General features: G+C 41.7%; 2 protein-coding genes across 3 annotated transcripts; one reads left to right on the top strand and one right to left on the bottom strand.

The window, feature by feature from the left end:
- The first annotated feature begins 802 nt into the window (after nucleotides 1-802).
- dnttip2 (deoxynucleotidyltransferase, terminal, interacting protein 2) lies at nucleotides 803-7906 on the top strand. The gene is made up of 7 exons (XM_054789106.1): nucleotides 803-903; nucleotides 1967-4107; nucleotides 5123-5261; nucleotides 5376-5471; nucleotides 6195-6359; nucleotides 6439-6548; nucleotides 6668-7906. Exons 1-7 carry the CDS (start codon nucleotides 829-831, stop codon nucleotides 6777-6779), a joined length of 2838 nt encoding a protein of 945 aa, XP_054645081.1. The 5' UTR covers nucleotides 803-828; the 3' UTR covers nucleotides 6780-7906.
- Nucleotides 6310-24496, bottom strand: spata6 (spermatogenesis associated 6). 2 transcript variants are annotated; one of them, XM_054789112.1, is made up of 11 exons: nucleotides 24360-24496; nucleotides 22496-22633; nucleotides 22312-22360; nucleotides 22136-22177; nucleotides 21881-22050; nucleotides 20339-20410; nucleotides 17194-17448; nucleotides 15117-15216; nucleotides 13321-13358; nucleotides 13058-13203; nucleotides 6310-9400 (listed from the first exon to the last, which is right to left on the bottom strand). In XM_054789112.1, the coding sequence occupies exons 1-11, from the start codon at nucleotides 24435-24437 to the stop codon at nucleotides 9283-9285; spliced, it is 1206 nt and encodes a 401-aa protein (XP_054645087.1). In that variant the 5' UTR covers nucleotides 24438-24496; the 3' UTR covers nucleotides 6310-9282. The 2 variants fall into 2 exon arrangements, with proteins under 2 accessions (XP_054645087.1, XP_054645088.1); XM_054789113.1 differs by having other exon boundaries at nucleotides 13058-13200.
- Between the last annotated feature and the right edge of the window lie 220 nt (nucleotides 24497-24716).

Here is a 24716-nt window from a genome sequence, read left to right as displayed (position 1 = left end):
AGTCTAGTTATGGGAATTTGCATCTTTTCAGGGAGCTACTTCTTTTGGCTCGGCTCCCTAAAAAGAGATTGGCGCTTTCGGCTTCTAAATGGCTCCTCTGATTTTTTTTTTAAGCTTGAATAAGATTTTTATTAGCAAAATGTGTTAAATGTATTCGTAATGGAAAATAATTATTAAAATCTAATTATAACTATATCAAATATAAAGATATAATAAAATTAACAAAAAAATATTGCAACTGAGAAAGGGTAACGCCACTCTTATTCTTTTTAGTGAACTTTTTTCCCTTCATTATGTTTCCAAAGTGTGAGGCAGACACTTCTGATTGCAGTGCGCCAAAGTAAAGGGAAGTGACGAGTGACGCTAAACTAGACATCGTACAACAATGGTATCTTTGAACATGTGAAAGAATCTGCTCCTTTAAAATGGACAGTCATGATTGAGCAGTGTAAAGCATACACTATTAAGCATACAGCACCTCTCCCTTCCTTGCAACACCCCTTTCGGTGTGCAAGACAACAGCAGGGATAAAAGTAACGAGTTCTCTTTTTATTACTGCTTCATTTCATTCATATATTTAACCTTTTTATGACTGTATGTCTTTCTGTGTACAGTGTGAGTGACTTGTTAATTTAGGTAAAATTTAGAATAACAGAAAAGAGAATCACAGAAAACAAAGCAAAAAAACAAAACAAAACAGAAGAGAAGGGAAGAGAAATAACGACTTCAAAAGTCCGTCACATAAAAGAATCGACTATAACAAACGGATCTTTCGCGAACAACCCATGACTCGTTCTGTCTCCAAACCGGAAGTGAGTGTCAAGCAAGATGGTGGCCACACGGAGGGGAGTACGCGTGAGTTCTCCGACTACAACAAACGTCGAACAGCCCTCCGATGCCAAGGTAAGTTTGACAGCAATGTAAATTTAAACACCACAAGCACACGTCTGGCTTTAAGTTGTATTTAGAGTAGTTTTTGCTATTGTCTCGATCAGTCGGTTGTACGGCGCGTGTGGCTGCTCTAGCTCACGTGGGCCGACAATGGTCTGTTAGGTTTGTAAACTTCAAACATTTGCTACAACTTCATCGACTTAAACTTTGTACAAACACCGTGATTGACAATAAACTAACAATGGTCGACCATAAACTGACACTTCAACAGTGTAGTTTCGTTAAATGAATGTCAGCGAAATGGTTTTCTGATATTACTCATTTATTTCGTTGCAGCTAGTAATTATGGTCCTGCATGCGGAGCAATGCCTGGGAATTCGGGGTGTCACAAAATCTCGCGAGATTAAAATGTGACAAGCTTTCTCTTTCAGAGAAAAGTCTTTTGGTACTTAGGTCCTTACCTTGCCCTGCGCTAGCTTTCGCATTTTGCACTTTAGCAATCACCTGTGGAAGCAAGAGATGTTCCCATGATATCACAAAGTATCCCAGAAGGGTGCTCGCATGCTAGCTGTGAGCATCGTTAGCATTTCCGTGTCGTTGGTGTACTCTTCAGGTTAAAAAAAAAATAGTTTAAAAACCACCAAGTTGGTTTCCAATGCTGGACCAGAAGGTGGCAACAGGTAGCAGGCCCATTCACACTTTCTGTGGGAATGTTTCTAGATTAATATTATAATAATCATTGAATACATTTAAAAAAATAAAAATGAATACTAATCATCGATTGATAGGCTGATTGTATGGAATTGATTGTTATGATTAAGAATTAATTGCACCTTGAAGCAATTGAAGCAAAATGGAGTGCACTACTTGGATGTAGCCAGTAGAGGCGCTACTGATTAGGCAGCATACAACACAAATGGATGGATGGGCATGGAATGCAGATTTCCCATTCCATAAATTATCAATGAATTGATTAATATTCCCCATAGCTCCAGGACATTTCATCAAATACGTAATAATAAATGAACCAACCTTGTTATTTTTGTTGTTTATTTTCTTATTCTTTGTCACACAGGCCACTCCAGCCACAGGAAGAACCAGGAGTGCGGCTTCGCGGTCGGACAGCCCGACTGTGAATGTCCTGGTGGAGAACAGCGGCCAGCTACAAGAAACAGACGTGGCAACGTCTTTGTGGACGTCCACATTGAAAAGATGCACCAGAGCTTCCAGACTCCACAGCCCAGAGCAGCCTTGCACCCCTGTGGGCTCCATCCACGAAGCAGACGTGTCCGACCTGGAGTCCTGCTGCTCCGACATGGAAGCACGTGTGAGATGCAGCAGCAGGAGGAGACCTCCCAGCAAAGCAAATCAAGAACAGGAGACATCGGAGTCCTGCTCGTCTCCTGTACAGGAAAATGTTAGAAGCACACGGAAGACGGCTGCAGCTTCAGTGGAGGCGGCAGACAAAAAGGTAGACTCCAGTAGCTCCATAGTGTCTGATGGTGAAGCACCAATGAAGCGGAGCAGAAGAAGCAGGAGAGTCAATCAAGCAGAAGAAGAGGCGTCGGAGGCGGAATCCTGCGCTTCTTCCGTATCGGCCACGAGAACTCGCCGGAGCACGAGGAGAAGACCCATTCCTGACCCACAGCAGGAAGGTGAGGCTAAAGACAACAAGGTGGACTTGGTACCTGAGACGGCGGAGTCCTACCAGAGTCGGAGAAAAAGCGTTTGTACCAGACGGTCCGCCAAGGGACAACAAGAGGACTCTGAGCTATCCGATGCTGAGAGCAACGCTTCTAGCGTCTTGGACGCTTCTCGCTCTGCAGTCCGTAGAAGTACCAGAATCAGGAAGCCAATATGCCCCATTCCCATGAACCTGGATGAGGTCTCTGTGAGCTCTCCCACTCTGAGAAGGACAAGAAGAAGAAAGACCACAGCGGCTGAGAAGTCATGTGACTCTGAGAGCTTTGATTCTGGCCCGGACTACAGCGTGTCCACATGGGCCAAGACCCGATCCTCCAGGTCTAAGACTACCGAGTCAGACTCCGACCTAACTGAGGGAAGCGGGACTCCCTGCAGCAGCCGCACCGGATCGGGGAGCAGCCTGCGGCGTGCTCCGGCCTCTGTGATGAAGGACCTCGTCGTGGTTCTGGAGAACACTGTGGAGGAATGCATGATGGACAACTCTGTGCTGGAGAGCACTGTGGTCGCTGAAGATGCAGATGGAACGCTGCTTGACAAAGACGCAACTGAAGCTTTGGAAGAACAAGACAAGAAAGTCAGTGAGGACTTAAGTGAAGCTGCACAAGTGGAAGACCCACTTGAAGATGAAAAAAAGAAAGCTACACGAAGGGGAGACGCCATGCTTGTAGAGAGTTCTAAAGATGTGGAAGAGGTTCTTGTAAGAGACTCTGTCAGTGCGGCTGCGGTGGTGCTCACAAGCAAGCGGGGCGAACCATCTGCTGAAGAAAACCAGGATGAAAATACCTCGCCGGTCGAAGTGATGGAGGAAAGGGAGCCTTCTTCCACAGAAATGAAGCGTGAAGATGCCCCCAACGACGGCGCTTTCCTTGCAGAAGAGCACTCTGTCAGTGAGGCTGCAGTGGCGTCCACAGACCAGCAGGGCGAGCTGTCTGCTGAAGAGACGAAGGAAGGAGACACCTCGGCAGTGGAAGGGATGGAGGAAACTGAGCCTTCTTCCACACAGACAAGGTGTGAAGATGTCCCTGGAAAGAAAGCAGAGAAGGATGAGATCATTAACATACAGACTGAAACATCATGTGATGTTTCAGCAAACCATGAGATGGAGGACATGGACATGGACAGGCCGGTGATCCAAGCCGCCGAGGCGACACCTAAAGCTCCACCGAAACGCAAAAAAGCTGCCCATAAAACATTCAGCCTCACGGTCAGCAGTGATGATGATGATGATGAAGTGGAGGAGGAGGATGACGACGACTTCTCCGAGGAAGAGCAGGATGGAGGGGAAAGACGAAGTCTCTCCAGGAAGCCCAAGGACACAGTGGCATCTGTGGAAGGCTTGTTCATGGTGGACACGCGGGCTGGAGAGGAGGTGGACGAGGACTACTTGTTGGAGCGACTCACGAAGGAGGAATTGGTCGGCGGGAAGGATGACGAAGAGGAGGAGTTTGTGGATGAGGAGGGCGATGACAACGGAGAAGCAGATCTGAACTTGTCAAGCAAGAATCGCTGGTTGTAAGTCAAAAAAAACAAACCTGCCTGTCTGGGACTCAGTACAACAGTCATCACGCTGGGATGGAATATTAGAAACGGGGGTTGATCTGATCCAGTATCAGTATTGGATTCACATACAGCGTCATTCACATTTTGGAAACTGGCGATACCACCTGCAGTGATTTGTCATCCATGAGCCACGTCTGTGCTTCCATGTTGTCAGCAAAGGTAGCTAGAAAAATGTCAAACGTAGCCAAAAGAGGAGTAGGAGAATATCAGTAAACTTAGCCAAAATAGTAACAGCAAATGTAACCAAAAGAGCATCACAAAAATACCAGTAAACTTAGCCTAATGAGTGACAGCAAAGGTAGAATAATATCCATAAACATGGCCAAGAGTATTAGAAAATGTAGCTAGAAGAGTATCAGAAAAGGTAGCTAAAATATCAGTAAAATAAAATGGGTAAACTTAGCAAAAAGAGCATGAGCAAAGGTAGCTAGAAGAATATCAGTAAATGTATCCAAAAGAGTATCAGCAAAGGTAGCTGTCTCCACACATGCACTGCAGCAGTCGTCAGCAGGTAACATGCGGCACACGCACACGCTAAAAACGGTCGGAGATCTATAGGACACAAAACCTGCGGGTTGCTACAGTATCATACAGAGCAACAACGATGATGATGATGATGGTGGTGATGATGATGTAGAAGTGATGTGTGCAATGTTAAGAGTTCTGTGACGTCCAACTGCGTGTTAGCTGATATTCTTTTGCCGTGGTTGCGTGTGGAAATGGAGCTCAATTGGCTCAAGTTGGGGAAAAAAAACATTTTTAAATCGGTTAAAGTCAGCATTAATAATGAAAATGAAGAGTCCTGTATAGATCCAGATGTAGCACTACTGTACATCTCATTAGGGTGGAGGTTTGCCAAATGAAGTGTCCTGATGATTCATCCAAAGGCTCCAGGCGTAGAATTGTCATTGAGTTTGATTCGAAGCGGGTGAAGAAATGAGCCGGAACTTCTTCCATTTGTGTGTAGGAAAAAGATGTCCAGCTGCATTGACCCAGGCATCAATATGAAGCAGCTCGGGGGTTTGTACATCACTTTTGATGGCAGCAAATCAAACTCTGGCCCCAGTACGTCGAAGAAGCAAAAGCAAAAGAAGGTCCAGGATGAGGTAAAATGCACACGTTGATCTTTTTCTGTTATTGCTGATGACTCATGAGTGTTACTGAGGAAATCTATGAGTGCTGCTGCTTTTTCCTGTAACAATGGGTGGCACTGTGCACAGGTGATGAAGAAGAGCGTGATGGGCCCAGACTTTGAGAAGAAGGACGCGGTGCCTCCATACAGTGAATCCAAACACGTCTTAAAACAAAAACACAGAGTAAGGTTCAGCTTACAGGTTATCATGTGTAGCTGCTCTATGGGAGTCCAGAACTCAAACTCAGTCCCAGCCATTTTTCAAAAGACAACCCCTTCAGTACCGGACATTTTAGACGATTTGGACAAAATTGTTCAGAAAGTGACATGCATGAGTGGAGAGTTGCACCATCACCTCTTTTTGTGTCTTGCGCAAAGAAAAGTAAGACATATAAATACATTGATAACTACGTCTTTGCTATTGAATGAGTTAAAAACGTTTTCAGCAAAATAACTCAAATAGACAAAAAAAAAACAACTTAGAATCTGCGTAATTTTTGGAAGCAAATACAGGTACTTATCAAATTAGAAAGTTGACATGTCATGATCTTAATTCAGACTAGCAGTAAATAAACCAATAAAAGGCTGTATTGGATAAAAAAAAAATCATTTAACACTAAAGAACTATAAAGCCAATTGAGTATATAATTAACATACTAAACCATTCAAACGTACTTAAAATGTGAAATATGAAATTATCCATTAATTCAGTTATATAGAACCTATTTCATGAAAATAGATTTATTTCATGACAGATTTCTATACTTCACAACTATTTTTTAACGATTTTGTAGTTATGTTTCATTCAATTAAAATTTCATCTGAGCATGTCTTTTTACTATTTTTTTTTTTTTTTTTCAATTCAAACCTTCAGTGTATTTAATTAAGACTATTTTGTTTCCTTCAGGTGGAGCGTGAAAAGTCCACAGGGGACGGCTGGTTCAACATGAAAGCTCCTGAGCTCACCAAGGAGCTGCAAGGAGACCTTCAACTCCTGAAGATGAGAGGATCCCTGGATCCAAAGAGGTTCTATAAGAAGAATGACCGAGATGGGTTCCCCAAGTACTTTCAGGTGCGTGATAAAACACTGAGTCGTGTGTGTGTGTGTGTTTACCTGTCAAACACTGTCATTAAACTCTGTGGGGATGCAGGTGGGCACTGTGGTGGACAACCCGGTGGACTTCTATCATTCCCGCTTACCCAAGAAGCAGAGGAAGAGGACCATGGTGGAGGAGCTGCTGGCTGATGCGGAGTTCAGACAGTAAGTGCAAACACTGAAGTTCACGCCGGAACTCTGGTGAAAATAGAACCCTGGGAAGGTCATCCAATCTAAACATCACTGAAGATGAAAATGGCGGCCTCATCTCTCTGTTTTTTCAGCAAAAACAAGAAGAAGTACCAGGACATCATGGCCGAGAAAGCAGCCCAGGCAGCGGGAAAGCACAAGTACAAGAAGAACCAATTCCATAAGAAATCGAAAGTCCCAAAGTGAGACTGCGTGGAGGTGTCAGTTATGCCATGGGCAATGTTGGCTATTAGTCGTAAGCTATTTTATTTTCCATGTATTTAAAGCCTGTCGCCCGAAGTCAGCTGGGATAGGCTCCTGCGTACCCCCGCGACGCAAATGTGGAGAAAATGGATGGATGAGATTTAAAGCTGCACAGAAATCATTCACACGCATTCAAATACAAATGAAACAAAGCGTCACGTTTTCTTGTACATGAACATAAATATGTGAACACTTTGTTTAAAGACAATACTTTGTGTTTTGTTTTATATTTGGACACGGCTGAGCATTAAGGGGCATTCATTGTCAATCATGTTGACACGCTGGTCTACTTTTCAAAGCAAAACATGTCTCAGACTTGACAGCAAGGCAACCTTCATTTTAAAGTAAATGTACTTGAGTAGTCCTGCTTCCTGACGTTAAAGGGTGCATTTCTTGGCAGATGTTCTGTGCTTTTATTTTTCTCTACAACACTGTCAATATGTGACATACATTTCATGTAAAGGCATCTTTTGGGCACTGAAAACTACAAACTTCAATACAATCCATGGCAATTATTTTGTGATATTTCAATAAAAACATATATACTATATTGTATAAAAATAATAAACAGACAGTTGAAGATAATCCAAATATGTAATACTATCTTCACAAGTGAGATGGGTGGGGCCCATTTTGCAATGAATAATTTTTTTCACATTCATGAAAGCAAAGTAGAAGCTCACGGCTAAATAATTGAAGCGATTAAAATGTGCAGTAGCATGAATTGTCTTTTGATTCCATTGTGAAATCTAATCTCATACATGAAACCTATTTAACCAACTTACTGTATTTCATGACCCATTTCTACATTTCACAACCTTTGGATTATTTAATGAGTGTTTGATTCCATTAAAATACCTTCTGAGCAAGTAGCCTTGATTTAAAGACCTTTTTAGGCACTAGATATTTCAACCTGTGACAAGTGTTTTTACTTTTGTGATATTTAAAAAGAAACACTTTGGCACAATAAGGTACACAAAATTACAGTAGTTAATGGGGAACAAACCTACCTAACCCTAACTACTACTCATTAGTTACTCATTAGTTCCTCAGTAACTACCCTAAATTAATGTGCCTTAGTTCCTTGGTAACTACTGTACTCAATAGTTCCTCAGTAACTAGTCTACAGGTATGTGCCTTAGTCATTAGTTCCTCATTAGTTCATTAGTTCCTCAGTTACTAGTCTATATGCATGTGCCTTAGTCATTAGTTCCTCATTAGTTCCTCAGTTACTAGTCTATATGCATGTGCCTTAGTCATTAGTTCCTCATTAGTTCCTCAGTTACTAGTCTATATGCATGTGCCTTAGTCATTAGTTCCTCATTAGTTCCTCAGTTACTAGTCTATATGCATGTGCCTTAGTCATTAGTTCCTCATTAGTTCCTCAGTTACTAGTCTATATGCATGTGCCTTAGTCATTAGTTCCTCATTAGTTCGACTACTGTATTTTTGTGTACCTTATTGTAAAGTGTGACCAAAAGAAATATATTTAATGAAACCCTAACCCTATCCTGCTCCCTAACCCCCAACCGTGAGGTCCATTTTTAAACGTTAAACTGATATATAAATGAATATATTTATATATACATTAAATAAAAATGCTTCATTAAAGCAAAGTACAACCGCATGACTGGAAATAGATAACATTAAATAGTAAATTCACACATAATTAAAATGTGACATAACCACATGAATTGTCCATTAAAGGTGAAATATAAACCAAATCAAGACATTGAACCCATTTCATGTTAGTTCTGTCATGACACACTTATATATTTCAGGATCCTTTCATTCCATTCAAATACCTCGTGAGTGTATAGTTTGCATTTAGGGGCGACATTTGTTTTTACTTTTATGATATTTAACCTAAAACCGTGTTTTGAAATAACGGTTCATCATATCATAATGACCTGATTGGTTCTAAAAGAAGGGATGGGTGGGGGTTTTGACCCCACAAAAAGATGCTTTGATTATGATGACAAAATTGAATGAAAAAAACAAAATAGAAATATTTCCTGAATGATGGCATGACATACAAAACCATTTTAGTGCCACGCGTTTTCCCAATAACGTATTTCGTGTGTAAAATTGCATTCGGGGTTCCTTTAGTGTCTTTGTGTCCTTTGTCTACCTTCTTGTACTGTGATGATCTGCAGCTTACATCCTTCCCACGCGTGCACGCACACACATCACCGTGCCGCTCTTTTCATTCCCACATGAATTCACACGCAGCTTTAGAGAGAAAAAGAAAAAGAAAACGTCTCCTCTTGGCTTTGAACATCACCCCTGCAGGGGGGCCTGTTGGAGATGGGAATTAGTATCAAATGGAGATGAAATGGCGTGCGTGAGTCTCACGGGCGTCTGCAGGTTAACAAGGTGTGTGTGAGCGTGTGTTAGCGTCTGCTTTGAATTGCAGCATTTGCGCTTTAGCTACGTTCAGCTCTGATCAGAGGGTTAAAAGGTCACTCTGAGGGTCCAACGACACGCCGTGTGTCAGCAGGATCCTCTGGACTCGGCTGTGGATCTGCTCCCAGAATGATGGACTGGACTCACTGGTCGGCAGCCTGGGGAGGGCAAACAAGAGTGCTCAACGTAGGAAAACATTGCGAGTGCTTGGTTACATTGTGATTGGAAACAGTTGTCATCGTGATGCAGTGCAGTTGCACAACCACAATGCTCCTTCCATCCACTAGAGGGCGCCAAAGGCCCATGTAAAACAATTCTCCACTCGCTTGGAAACGACAGGAAACGGCTGTCTTCCTTCCACAAGTTCTGCTAAATACCCCCTTCGACACAAACACAGGAACACACTGAAAATGCAATAGATGCATAAGAAATCCAATAAATAATACAAAAAATACATGAAACAGTTATAGAAGTTATAGAAGAAGTGCCACATGTACTTTAAACATTTTCTCTCAACAAAAAAATGACAGCAATAAAACAAAAAAAGTTGTAATTTTACGAGAATAACGTAATCGTATGAGGACAAGTAATGTCATTTTAGGTGCATAAAGTTGAAACATGAAAAAAAACTTGTTTTAAAGTAATATTTTGAGAAACAAAACCAGAAATTTGTAATTTTGGGAAAATGAGGTTGTATAATGATACAAGAATAAAGTCAAAAAATTCTGGGAATAGCGTGATCGTCACAAGAAAAACATTTACAAGAAGGAAGCTGAAATAGTCGGAAAAACCCCAGAAGAAACGAAAAACAAAACAGCTGTTATTTTACGAGAACAGCATAATAGTATGAGGACAAATAATGTCATTTTAGGAGCATAAAGTTGAAAGAAAAACATTTTTTTTAAGTTGTAAGATTCAAAACAATGAATAAATTTGTACTTTTGAGAAAATTAAGTTGCTGCAATGTTACGAGAATAAGGCCAAAATATGATGGGAATACCGTGAAAAGAATACACAAGATGGAAGGTGAAATAGTTGGAAAATAAAAGAAAAAACAACCAAAGCAGAAATGAAATAAAGTAAAAAAAAAAATTTGACCAAAAAAGTCGTACTCTAACTATTTTAACCATTCTACGTCGCAATTTCACGAGAATAAACTTGTAAACTTATGAGGAAAAATAATACCATTTTTGTAGCACAAATTTTTGGAATATTAGGTTGGGGAAAAATATTCAAAATATGATAGCAATAAAGTCATAAAATTACAAAAAGAAAATTTAGGAAGATTGTTTAAGAAGAAAGTTAAAATATGAACCCCCCCCCCCCAAAAAAAAACTAAAATGAGGAAAAAACAGCAAAGACCAAAGTTGATCCTAATAATAGGCTTTTTCAGCTGTATCACAAAGCTGGGATGCAGTTTTTTCTCCAAGTACATTCTTGCATTCTTTCATTTTTCACTACGTGGCCGTTAGCGTAATAGTGTCTACCTAAGAAAATGGCTAAAAATGCTACTAACGTTAGCATGCTAGCATTGCTAGCATGCTAACATTAGCATGCTAACACCCAGCATGAGAGTGTAAAGTGTCTACCTATGAAAAGGACTAAAAATGCTCCTATGCTAATGTTGGCATTGTAACAATGATAACATGCTAATGTTAACATGCTAACACCGAGCATGAGAGTGGTAAGTGTTTATATATGTTTCTACCCATGAAAATAGCAAAAAATGCTATTATGCTAACGTTAGCATGATAACACCTAGCATGATGATGAACGCAATGTACCGGGAAGGCCTGATCAAGTGCTCTCATCATTTTTTTTTGCGGAGTTATATGTACAAATGGCGAAAATGGTCCTATCTCGCAATGATAAGAATCCTTAAAAAAATTCCTGGATCCAAACGGTGATCCGGATCAACCCCAAAATGAAAGCCGTTCTTCAATATTCCATTTCCAACAATTGCTGAAAACATCATCCAAATCCACTCAGAATTTTGATCACAAACAAACAGATAAATGCCATAACCTCCACGCTTTGGGAAGGTAATAAAGCTACACATTCCCTCTTATCAACATCCATTTGCTGCGAGTGGAAGGTGTCACATGAGAAAGTTGTCCGCCGTCGTCCATCTAACAAAGTCATCAAGGCGAAACACCAACAGACTGAGATTTTGGAGCTTTAGGTGCTCCCAGATCCAACACGGGTCGTGCCCTTTTCCTTGCTGCTCTCATCTGGCGCCCTGCGAGAATTCCACTTGGGACAAAAGTATTGTTCATTTCCCGCAATTGACTTTGTGCCGAGATTGTCTATTGATTTTAATGTTTGCTTATGAGCTGGAGGAGGACGAGGTGGAAGCCGCAACAAGGCAAACAACAACGCAACACGGGCGCCGTCGGTGTGATCAAGTCGCAGCTGCGGTGATGGATGACAAGGTCTCTTGTGAACGTATTAAAGGCAGCATCGGGTCAAACGCATCAGAGTGCGACAGCAACACAAATCAATAAACTTTTTCCTCTTTTGTTTTCCCTCCTCGCCTCGCCCAGTAATGAACAAACATGACGAGACATCAGCGTCTGTCATTTAACAGGTGGAGGGGGAAGCCATCCTACATGTCACACGCACACAGCAATGTATGACCAGCGGCCCCCAGGACGGCCGCGCTACATCCCATCGTTGACACAACAGGCAGGTGCCTCTTTTGTCTCACGAGCGTACGTATTTACTCAGCCGCCTGCGGAGGAATTCACGGCAACACGACAAGGACGTGGATTACGACGCTTTCTCATCAAACATGAAGAAAGCAGGGCTGAAGGCTCCATGAGGAAAGTTTCAAACCCAGACGTCAGAGGTCATATATTGTGACACTTTAGAGTAGTCAGTGTACAGCTTGTATAGCAGCGTAGTTACCGTCCACTCAAAAAGAGTCAGTGCACGGACGCTTTCGTGTGAACAGCTGGCAACACAAGTGAGAAGTGAGTAGCGAGATAACGTGTCTTGCCAACAGTCAAGCATGGTGGTGGTAGCAAGAGCTGGGGCTGCATGAGTGCTGCCTGCACTGGGGGAGCTGCGGTTCATTGAGGGAAACCATGAATTCTAACAAGTGAGTAGCAAGATAACCGTGTCTTGTCGACAGACAAGCATGGCGGTGGAATTTTGTATGCATGAGTGCTGTATACACTGGAGGAGCTGTGGTTCATTTGAGGGAAAACAAACAACAAGTAAGTAGCAAGACAATTGTGTCTTGAATAGAGTAAATTTCTGGTAGTGTCATAGTCTGGGGATGCATGAATGCTGCTGGCACTGGAGGTGTTGCGGTTCATTGAGGGAAACAAATTCCAACAAATGAGAAGCAAGATAATTGTTTCTTGTCGACGGTCAAGCATGACGGTAGTAGTGTCATGGTTACGTGTCTGTATGAGTGCTACTGGCACTGGAGGAGCTGCGGTTCATTGAGGGAAACATGAAATCCAACAAGTGATTAGCAAAATAATTCTGTCTTGCCTACAGTCAAGCATGGTGGTGGTAGAGTCACGGTCTGGGGCTGCATGAGGGCTCCCGGCACTGGAGAAGCCATGGTTCATTGAAGGAAACATGAATTCCAACAAGCCAGAGGCAAGATAAGTGTGTCTTGTCTACAGTCAAGCATGGTGGTGGTAGAGTCACAGTCTGGGGCTGCATGAGTGCTGCCGGCACCGAAGGGAAACATGAATTCCAACATGCATTGCGACATGTGGCGTTCTAGCAATCTTTTGCCTTAAGTTTGCATGTAAAGAAACAAAGTTGAAGTTTTGTGAGGGTGCAAAGATGTCTTCTACCTTTCCCTGTGGGAGCGCTTGGATGTCGCAGGGCTTCTGCACTGAGACACAGCCGAGGCGGAGGCCTTTCCCTGAGGACTTCGGGTCAGGTGGTCTTGTCTGAATGACGAGCCAGGAGACGACCACAGAGCACGCGTCCCCACCTGCTTGGGTCCAAGGAGTTTGACGTGAATAAAAGTTTCCTTTTAAGTAAGAATGTCAAGTACATGGAAGCAAATGCAAATGTGAAGCCTGCAGGAAGGAACATTGACCATAAAACCTACCCTGGGTGCTGCGGGTCCGTAGGGGCCAACCAGAGCGCCTGCAAAGACAAGGACACTGCATGCTTGTTGTTCCATATCGTTTGAAATGATCATAGCTTTGCTTTGATGGATGCTGTGCTGCATTCTGTTGAAAATTGACAACTTTTTAGTTTGACAAATGCACAAAATGAGGCTGTGATTATAAAGCCTCTCTTATGAACACTGAATGCAAAAGGGCAAACTTTCATTCATATTTGCTACAGTATGTGTCCGTGTGCGGCGGGACGTCACCCAATTTCACATCATTGGGCCGAGTTGGTCTTCTTCACTAGAAATACTGCATTATTGTTCATGTAGCTGTGCCACTGACGTCCGGGTGGTGTTTTAATGTAAAATATATACGCCTTGGCACAATGAAGGTTGGCAAACACTGTGCCGAACCTTCCATCGCTAGCTGAAATATGTCAGATATGGCTGGTTAGGAAATTCACAAATGAAGCCTCCTGCAATACGAGACCGGTGGTTCGGTTCGTTATGTGTATTTCTTGATTGGGTTCACAGACTGTGTGTAAAAAAAAATCCAGAAAAAAAACAACATTAAATGAAGCTGATGAATTCATTTGCACTTGCGTTTCTTAAATATGATTATGATGATTATTTTGGCTTTTGCATTTACAGAATGTTTTTTTTCACATTTGCAATTAAGAATATTCATTGGATTATAGTGTGTGCACACGCTTTATTCAAACATGAAGATAATTATTTATTTGTTTACAATTTACATAGTTATAATTGTATTTATTGTTAATGAAATAATCCTTATTGATTTGCTTAGAATTCACATATTTTATTTTATTTATAATGAAACAAACCTCCTCAACTACAAGACCAGTGGATCGGTTAACGAAGCGTATTTGTTAATTGGATTACTTTTTTTTTTTTTTAACGGTAGGTTTGTGGGGACAGAATGCAAAAAACAAAACAAAACAAAAAAAAATTCCAGAAAAAACACTCTCATCTAAATTTAATGAATGAATTTGCACTTTTCCAATGATTATTATTGTTGCATTTGCATTGAAGAAAACGTCTTCATGATAATCCCCAAAGAGGATTCTTGTATGTGCACAAAGCTTTGTTTATAATTAAAATCATTAAGTCTTTGTTTTTAAGTTACATAATTTTATTGTATTTCTTGTTCATAAAATCAACTTTATTTATTTGTTTACAATTGACATTATTTTATGAATAATTAAATAAACCTGTAATGCAAGACCATCGACTCGGTTCATTGTGCGTATTTGTTGAATGGATGATATTTTTAATTTATTATTTTTTTTAAATGGTAGGTTTACGGAGACAGAATGTAAAAAAAAAAAAAAAATCCAGAAAAAACACTATCAACAAAATTTTATGAAAAAAAAATATTATTATCGTTACTTTTGCCCCTGCGATTGGCTGGCGACCAGTCCAGGGTGTACCCCGCCTGTGGCCCGAAGTCAGCTGGGATAGGCTCCAGCAGGCCCCCGTGACCCTAATGAGGATGAGCGGCATAGAAAATGGATGGATGGATGGATGTTACTTTTGCATTGAAGAAAACATATTCATTAGAATCCCGCAAAAGGATTATTGTATGTACACATATCTTTACTCATAATTAATCTATTTATTTCTTTGTTTACAATTTTAATTGATTTATTTTGAATTAAATCAACCCCCTTCAATACCAGACCGGCGGTTCGTTGAATTATGAGTATTTGCTGACCAGAGGACTTCCATGCCAACGTTTCCTCGTGTCCGTATTGCTTGGTGAAACATACCAGTGTCGTCATCGAAGAAGCTGACCGCGTGGCAGCAGTGCACGCTACTCCCCTGTGGCGACGAGGGAAAGGTTTCCATCCAACTGCTGGAAGTGGAAACCTGTCGGAGTAAAACACAGGGGCATCAATACATCGACGCATTTCTTGCAGCCTGTGTCAGAATGAAGCAAAACGCCTGGAACACAAAAAAAGTGCTCTTTCTAGTGATGGGCCTCCTGTTGCTGCCACTTCATTAGGTATCTATTTGTTAATTGCAGTTGGACTCCAATTAACTGGGTTAATTGTCCACAGGAGACTCCCTCAGGAAAAGCAGAGCAGCGCCGTTGTTGTATTCCTGTAAATTCCACTCGCCGCTGTGCTTAACCGCTCCCTTTAATAACAGCGCACTCAGTGATTTTGATTGTCGGGGTTAGGCTGGGTGTCAAAATAAAGAGGTAAAAATAGCTAGCGAAGGGGGGAGGGAGCGTATGTCCCCCATGACTGTGTCTTAAAAACGTCGGCCTTCACAGCAGCGACACACACACAAATACAGTGTGCTCACAAATAACCACCTCAACCGAGCTCTTTAGAATCCCCTCGGTGAAACATTGTTGGTGATGTCACAGTCCATTAGCAGCTCAGGTGAAAAGATTAACAACGTACTTTTATTGTCCGCTTAATCCTCCTGCTGTATTCCTAATGTTCACATTTCGGGACGCTCCCCAAGAGCTGCACTGGAGAGTTGCACGAAAACATGAAAAGATAATCATTGCTCACTTTTGATGGACACCGCCTGTCTCCGTCGCACAAACGTGCAAAGGTTCACGGCTATCGATTGGACGCAAAAACTACCCAAGCAATTTCCATGGAAAATTGCGGAAGGGCTGAAACGTGTACCAAGGAAAACGCCATTAAAATCTGGTGCAAATGCGGATGGAAAAATTTATTTTTTAAAATTCTTTTTAACTTCACAATGGAACTGCATACTGCAAAATGGATTTCTGTTCGTCAATTTCTAATCCCGTGTTTCCCACAGGTCTGCAATCCTTTTGTAGGGGTGGGGGCGGCTTGGTGATGTTGTCTAATTTGCATAATTAGCAGTGTGTAATCTTTATGGACGTTAACAAAAAAGACAAAAAGTGAGCAAAAAAACATAAAAAGAAAACCAAATATCACATTATTTATTGTAAATGATATTATTACAGTAGTTAGAGCATAGAAAACCCGTTTACAACCTTCTAATATAGCAGACGTAATCTGGGGAAATAATCCATTTAAGACATAAATAAAACTTGTGCTCGTGTGTGTTGAATTCAATCTGTTCTGGATGTGTGGAGGTCAGGAGGTCAGCGTTGAGTGTTACCTTGGCATGAGTTGGGGCCGCAACTGTAGCCTGTGTTATTATTATGCTTCTTATGTTATCGTGGTGCCCGTTGTGAGACGATTCAAACCTGCAATAAAAGCCTGTTGTTGTAGCAATCAGGAACATTACAGGAACAGTACTGACACTCGGTGACCCGTGTCGAATACCACATATCACCATTTCAATGCGCCTTCTTAATGCCTTATATTTCTATTTTACTTCATTCTTATGCTTGAAAATGCTTGATTTAGGCAACGTATACATAACATGTGCTTAAATATGCCTTTTTTTAGACTCATAGGCAGTATTCAAACATAACAGCATGACATATATTTTTGAAAAAACGTGACAGTGAAGCCTCAAAATTCGACAATATTAAAATATTTAAATTTATTATGAATAATATTAATTTATAATATTTATAATATTTAGAGAAAGACCAGAAAGTCGGTAGTTACTTTTGTGAAAAACAGAATCTGGAGGGGTCTGAATACTCGCTAAATAAAGCGACAAAGTGGCTAAGTTGGCAACACAGATCCTTCTTATAATTCTTCTTATTCTCTGGCAGATCAGGCGCGTATGAGGTGTGTTAGAAAGAGTCGTTGGAATGACGACCTACATTCAGTCCCAATAAAATGTGTTTATGTGTAACATCTTCCACATCATCAATGTCAGGACGGACTAACATTAGGAACGAACTAACATTCTCTAGAATGAGTGTACGCCGGTACCAACCAAAAATGGAGGCTGGCTCTTTGTCTCCTTCCTGAAGTAGTACGGCCCGATCTGGAGGTGACTGAGCCTCTGCTCTGCATCCATGGACAGCTGGCACATTTTTCGGTGGGTGTACGGGGACAGAGCCCTTGCCGTGGAGGCGACAGTGGGCTGCTGGTAGCCTGGCCCCACATATTTGCGGGAAATACGGCGGAAGAAGGGCGGGGAGGGAGAACGTCTAGATGTGGACTTCTTCTTTGGTGAGAGGCGGGCCATCTGCGAGGGGTCACAAACAAGATGTAATTTAATTGTTAAAAAAAAACAACAACAGCTTACAGGTAGGGATGCTCCCATCGATCGGCCACAGATCAGTATCGGCCGATTTTCGAGAAAAATCCCATGATCGGCATATGCCGATCACCTGTGGCTAGTGCCATTGCAGCCCACAGCAACCCCTGCATGCAGTGTAGTGTCTTGCTCTAACTAACGTCTTGGGCAGCGTCGTCTTCCCACTTTCCATCACAGTCCAAAACAAAAACAATCATGTCTGCCACGTGGAACTTAACTGCCAACACATGCCACAAAAATCTTGCGGGCGCAGTATGTTAAGAAGCTTGAATTCAACACGGCATTTGAAGAACAACCACGTGACGGAGTAGGGTGAGTTTTCGTGGCTCACGGTGTGATCATCAGTCAAACGGCAGCTAACGCAGCCAAAACGCTGCACAAAAGATTCAAGATTCAAGATTCAAGAGAGTTTTATTGTCATGTGCATAGTAACCAAATAGGCGTCGGACGAGACGCGATTGGCGAAATTCATCGCCAACGCGTACGAATCCATGCACACGGGAGACGACAAGCGATTGTGACCAGCTACACAGGTGTGTGACGCATTCACATCCAGAGGGAATTGTACGAGTCTCCCACAGTTTGATTGGCTGTCAGATGTGGAGGGAATTTCAGGGTATCAAAGTAGTTCAGAGGAAGAAAAGCGGCAGGTGTAGCGTACTGATTAGCATCCTGTCCGCTCATTGGTCCATCAATGTCTGGGCGACAGCGATGAAAAGTTGATTAAAAAAATGACGCATCGCATCACACGCACAAACATTCACACGTACGAATTTCATGTGTCGCTTGGCTTGACGGTGACACACTATAATCGCCCTATCGCACAAGTTCCATTGAAAATGAATGGAGTCGAGGCGAAGTCGCCTCCCGTGTGTGGCGCCCATTACTCAGTGGTGGAAGACACCGGCGTCGCCGAGCACTCTCACACTTACCTGGAAGTCCTGCTTGAGCTCCAGCAATGTACTCTCACATCCAAAGTCTCCTTAAAGAAGGCGTTTCATCCTCTGTAAGTTTCACCAGTCATACTTGTTCTCTTCAAAAAGTAAGTCAAATATGTTTTTGTCTAAATTAAGGTGATTTCACGGTTCCTTTGTTCATATCATAGCAGGGGTGCAGCCAGGAATCCCCGCACCCATTAACTCAATCACTATCAAAAACATAGTTACACCTTTTTATAAACACGAACGCCCAATCTAAATACCGTATTTATACGTTTTTTTTAAAATGTTTTTTATGGGCGAGAGGCTAAAGGCAGTGCTGATGCAACTCCTCACCAATGGATTAGGCTTGAGAGCAATTTTTATGCCATAAAAACGGCAACTAGGTGGCAGAAGTGCTTTTGATTAGAGTCTGGCAGAGTCTCACGAGAAGAAGGAGAAACACATGTGACGGGAAGAGGAAGCCTTTGCATAAAGGCAGCTATTACACAGCGTAGCACACGGAAAAAAAACATGTATTTTAGGGACATTTTTACGTATGCACACGCACACACGCGCACACACACAGTTCTAAATGTGAAAATTGGAAATAGTTCATGGTGTTATATTCATAAATAAATTGTTATTTTGATGTAAAATAACCCTTTTTGTGTTGTTTATGTTGGTGTAGGTGTTAAGATATTTGAGTTGTCACAAAAGCAAAAAAAATGTGTCAAAGTGAAAGCTATGCTTGAAATGTATCTTTTCACAAAAAGCTGCTTCTCTCCCTTTTTTAGTCAGGAACTGATATTTTCCTGAAACGTACCTATGTTCTACCGCTGATTACTAAAGAAAGGAAAAAGGTAGAAACAAACATTTCCTTTCCTTTGGTAGGTTCATATAGTTTGTTTATGTGCATGTTGCATGTTTATGTAGCCATAGAACACCAGCCTCGAAGTCAAAATCGTCTAAAATGGCTGCTACTGAAGGGGTTGTCTTTTGAAAAATGGCTAGTATTAAATGAGTTAATTAATTACTAATTTTATTCGTAATTCCCTATTTTTTGGGCCCCCTGGCAGTCAAGGGACCCTTGAATTGTCCTGACTTTTCCGCTTTATACGGCACCCCTGGCCAGTAGCACTCATCATAAATAAATTTAAAAATGTATAATTAATCCATGCCATCAATATCAGTATCGGACGATTTCTGACCTTGATGATCGGTATTGGAATCGGCAGCATAAAACCCTGATCGGCGCGTCCCTACTTACAGGTGTCCATGTCTAGGTGAAAGACAGCATTTGCTTCTTGTTTCAGACAAACTATTAAAATAATTCAGCTTTAGTGTTAGAAAAACGAGCATTGAATTACCACAATAACTCTAATGGTCGCCAGCATCGGTCTCTAATGCAATAAGCAGCTTCCTGTAGGTAATGGCATCCAGGGATAAATAAGACAATTCAGATAAAACCTTCATTTCAGTGTAATATAATAAGGAAGGTGCATCTGGCAGCTAGAGTGCTATTTAGGGAAATCAGACAAGCACTAAAACTGTTTTTAAGACGAGCTAAATGACGAATGTTTGTACACTGAGGCTGCCATCTGAGTAAAGCTGGATTTAATTGAATCAAGGCAAATATGCTCGTCATCCCATTCCATCGGCTAGCATGCACCCACCGCCTTCTACTGCGTGGAGTTAGTCTCCCTGTCCTGCAGACGGAGATGAATTAGTTCACTGGGGTTAAAACAGGACAACAGGAAAGGAAGCTACAAGCACGATAATGGTCAGGGTTTGTTGCTTTCAGGAACGTCACACGATTACATTCACACAATTCAACGTGTGGGAAAAGGAGAGGGAAGAACAAACATCGAGTGTATCAGTAGGCACAGGAGGACACTTACAGGTGAGGCGTCTCTCTCGTCCCACTCTTCAATGAACGACATCACGGAAAACGCCACCGTGGGCAAGACTCCCTGGAGACGAGCGACACAAGACGGGTGACATATTTAACGGAGAGACGGAGGTGACAAAAGAGACAGATACACGCCCAGAAGGCCAATTTGGGCCTGTCTTGAATGAAGCAAATTGCGGGACTGACAGTGATGTTTTGACAATATAGCATTACGGAGGTGGACTGACAATCAAATTGACAAAAGTATTGGGACAGCTGGCCATTACACCCCCAGGAAATGAAAATGGGAGAACATATGGACTTGTTCCCTCCTCGCAGCTACTTCCTCTTTACTGGGAAGACTTTTGACAGGATTTTGGACATTTGCGAGGTCAGCGGTTACAGATGCTGGATCTGGTACATCGTGTCTGTTGTAGTTCAACCTAAAGGTGTGTGATGGCTTTGAGAGAAGAGTTCTGTGCAAGTTGACATCAAAATTTCATCCATGGCCAATAAAAAACATGTATCCCTAATTGTTTTGGGTTTAAAAAAAAATGTTTTTTGTTTTTTTACGTTTAAAAAAATCACAAAATTCAATGACATATTTTTCATTTGACTGCGGTGATTTTGTAACTTTTTAGTATTTATACTGATCATCCATCTATCTATCTTTTATGTCACTTATCCTCACTAGGATCGGTAGGTATGCTGGAGCCTATCCCAGCTGACTTTGGGCGAGAGGCGGGGTACACCCTTGACTGGTGGCCAGCCAATGGCAGTGCACATACAGACAAACAACCATTCACACTCACATTCACACCTATGGACGGTTTAGAGTTGCCAATTAACCTAACATGCACGTTTTTGGAATGTGGGAGGAAAACCCACGCACGCACGGGGAGAACATGCAAACTCCACACAGAGATGCCAAAGCGGATATTCGAAACCAGGTCTTCCACATTTCCTGACTGTGTGGCCAGCGTCCTAACCACTCGGCCAAAGTGCAAAGTACAATACAGTCGTTCCCCGCCCCTTTGTGCTTCGAATTTCAAGGCTTTCATTTCATTTCGTGGGTGAATACAACGATATGCACATTTAAGCACATTTCAGTATTTTTTGTCTAAATTAAGCATTTTCAAGCATTCAAATGGATAAATGACAAATATAAGACAAATATAAGGCATACATGTCTTATTTATGTTTTATTTTGTGTAGTCGCGTCTACTATATTGGGAAATACTAATGCATAGGTGACTTTAGGGTGTGTTATTTCACATCTAGGGGGGTCTAATAATGTTAAAAACCGTATTTAGAAGGTCGTAAACAGGTTTTCTCTGCTTTAACTATGAAATTTATGAATAAGGAGTCCTACTTCGTGAAAATTTGGTCGGGTGGGGAACTAATTAACCATGATAAATGAGGGATTACTGTAGTTTATTCTAAGAACGGGTGTGTGCTGTTGACCGTTTTGCCATTTTGCTGTTGAATATTGTTTTTGCTGCTGTAACATGCTGCTGAGCGAAAAAAATTGAGAAGATGTACGTCTGCCTACATAAAGTCTGGAGGACTTCGCCATCATCTGCGCATCTCTCTCGGCATTGTGTGCATCTCTTTCTGCATTGTGTGCATCTCTCTGTGCAGCATCTTCAGTGGAGGGCACAGTGGGACCCGGGTGTAGGAAGTATCTGCTATTTTCTGCCAAGGTGGCAAGGGTCTTTGACTCTGGCACCAGAAAAACACAAAGTAACATACATAATACACATATATGTTTGTGCACAGGGGAACATGATATGCTCAAAAATCATACCTGGAAACGCCAACTGAATCAGCTCAAAATATGTTGTGTCAGCTACAGTAGGAGGGGAAAACACACACACACACACAGAAGTGCAGTCAGTGTAGCAGCTAATAGCCTACACGCTTGCACAGCAGAGGATGCGGGACTCGAGCAATGAGGAAGCAACTCTCAGGAGGGCCATTTACCTTTTAGGAGGTCAACCACAGCAGCGGGGTCAACAACGCCAGGGAAAGTCTGGTGTAACATCGACAAAGTAAATCAATACGTTTAACAAGGTTAGCCTGTCAACACAGGTGAGAGGATACAAGGAGGTTTGTGTTTTCCACACAGTGCTATGCAGCCTTCTTTATTCATCGTCGTCATTCTCACCTTTTCAAAAACCAACCGCTGATGGAACTGCAGGGGGAAGCGCGGCGGCAAGCAGGAAGTCCTCCGATACTGTCCCATGATGCAAACACTGAAGTAGATGTCACCTTTCTTAAACAAGGCCACGCCGGGACATGTGACCTACATGCAAACAGGTTTTTAATGTGTACGTTTATGATGTACTGCACAGATACTTTTATCGTCCTGCAGATGCACACAATGATGTGTGGCTATACGTTAAAATCAATCAGCCACCGTATATCATACAGAACATAATGAAGCGTGAAGGGGCCAGATCCCCTTTCAACAAACAAATCAGTTTCGTATGAGGAACTTACACAAAGGAGACAGCATAAAGTTAATGAGATGTTGCCCCATCATGGCACATTTCAGCTAGCTGTCCTTCTTTCTATCTGGCTTATACTTAACACTTGCATCCACACGGAACTCACAGCCTCCTGAGACCCAGAAAATCATATTTGTCTGGGGTCAAAACAATACTGTTAAATTACATGTTGCTTGTTTTAATGCTTCGCTGGTAATGTCTTTTCGTCAAGCGTGGAAATTTCGAACTTTGTATGGCAGTCATTGAACACACCATAGTGAGCCATGTGTCAAAAATAGAAGAGTTTATGGCCGTCTCAATTACTCGCAGCTTTTCGCGATTCGCTGGAACGCAACCCCCTCAAAAAGCAGGGATCTACTGTAGTAGTGATGGCCGCGAATGAATCGGCTCTAAGAGAGATGAACAACAGGAGCCGGCCCGCGTCGTTGGGAGTCTTTTTTCTGTTAAAGGCGAATGTCATTGGTCAAGATGTGTGGCAGCGTCTCTGTGTCCACAGTGAGCAGGGGAAGGGGCGGGGTTAAACACAAAACATGGAGGATGGGTTTTTGAATGCCAATCTAAAAGACACAACTGTTACCTGGATGACACTTTTTCTTTTTGTTTTGCACTTTTTAATTTATGTTTTGTTGTTGTGGTGTTGTTTGATTGTAAATAGTTTAGCATGCAAAAAAACTTGCATGCAGAGATTTGACCTTGCTTATTGAGGTGGGTCTTTGCTTTTGTATTTTATAATATAGTATTTTTTAGTGGTTGTTCATTGAGGATTTAAATAAATCCATTTAAATAATAACATTTGATATCATTTATTTTTTACATTAATAATTCATTTTACACAATCTACATAACTTGGTACTTAAATTAATTTACGACAACAAAATAAATCGGAGGAGCCACATGGGAGCCGAAAGAGCCGGCTCTTTTTAGCTCTACCTGCCTATATATGCCAAATGTTCTTATAGTTATATTAATATTGGACATGAAAAAACCCCAAGACCATAATGAGGATAATGCGGCATAAAAACGGATGGATAGTCATCATCAATGTTTGTTATGGAAAAAGTAGCAGTAAGTCTTCATGTCCACCACAGAGGAAAAATGTGCTGTTTTCAGTATCTTAAAAATGATTGTATGTCAAAATGTCAAATAATAAACTCTATCACAGGCTGTGAGACAAAAAAAACCCAAAACGTTACTAAAATGTTTACTAATGTAAAAGCTGTAGCTAACTACCTTGCTCAAATACCTCCTGGCGAGCGCCTGTCTGGTATTGCGCATGCGCACATTTCCTTAAAACAGGATGTGATATGTCTCTTTATTTTCGGTACTTTGGGGAAGAAAATGGCACGCTCCTTTCCTCATGTACAGATTCCCAATGACCGTCGTTTGAAATATTAACTTGAAATGTAACTATTAAACGAACTTGGCTAAAATCCCCAGCGTCAAGGAGAAACTACAACGGACATTTGCTTTAATGTTAAGCTAACCTAACATAACACAGCGACGACAAAATAGCACACTTACTCTGTTAATGTCCAACAACACCGTACATTTCAAAGACTTTCGGTGAGGTTCAGTGAAGGAAATCTTTTTCGTAGCCATTTAAACCAAGTCTGGAAAGAGCTCGTTGTCATAGCTACCAAAACAACCGGAGAGCGGAAGTCGCCGAAGTCATGTGACCAAGTGACCCAAAACAAAGCCGCCTTCGACGTGACGTCACACGAGCCTTCAACTTCAAATCAGTTGTTTATTCAGTCTTACAATAAGCATGAATAGATGAAGACACTGAAAAGATTGCACATGCAGTGTATGCCTGTTCTGCATTACTATGCATGTACACAAGGGAGAAATAATAAGATCATGACAATATTAAAGACATAC

This window comes from Dunckerocampus dactyliophorus, chromosome 10 (genome assembly GCF_027744805.1).
Source record: "Dunckerocampus dactyliophorus isolate RoL2022-P2 chromosome 10, RoL_Ddac_1.1, whole genome shotgun sequence".
NCBI lineage: Eukaryota > Metazoa > Chordata > Actinopteri > Syngnathiformes > Syngnathidae > Dunckerocampus > Dunckerocampus dactyliophorus.
Note: the sequence above shows the minus strand (reverse complement) of the source record. Positions and strands in the feature narration are given on the sequence as shown.

Coding starts and splice junctions, on each gene's coding strand:
- dnttip2 (XM_054789106.1), top strand. CDS start 829: ATGGTGGCCACACGGAGGGGAGTACGCGTGAGTTCTCCGACTACAACA. Junction 6,360..6,438: donor GGTTCCCCAAGTACTTTCAG/GTGCGTGATAAA, acceptor GTGGGGATGCAG/GTGGGCACTGTGGTGGACAA. Junction 6,549..6,667: donor GCTGATGCGGAGTTCAGACA/GTAAGTGCAAAC, acceptor CTGTTTTTTCAG/CAAAAACAAGAAGAAGTACC.
- spata6 (XM_054789112.1), bottom strand. CDS start 24,437: ATGGCTACGAAAAAGATTTCCTTCACTGAACCTCACCGAAAGTCTTTG. Junction 17,449..20,338: donor ACGAGAGAGACGCCTCACCT/GTAAGTGTCCTC, acceptor GACCCCTCGCAG/ATGGCCCGCCTCTCACCAAA. Junction 15,217..17,193: donor AGAGCCAGCCTCCATTTTTG/GTTGGTACCGGC, acceptor TTACTCCGACAG/GTTTCCACTTCCAGCAGTTG.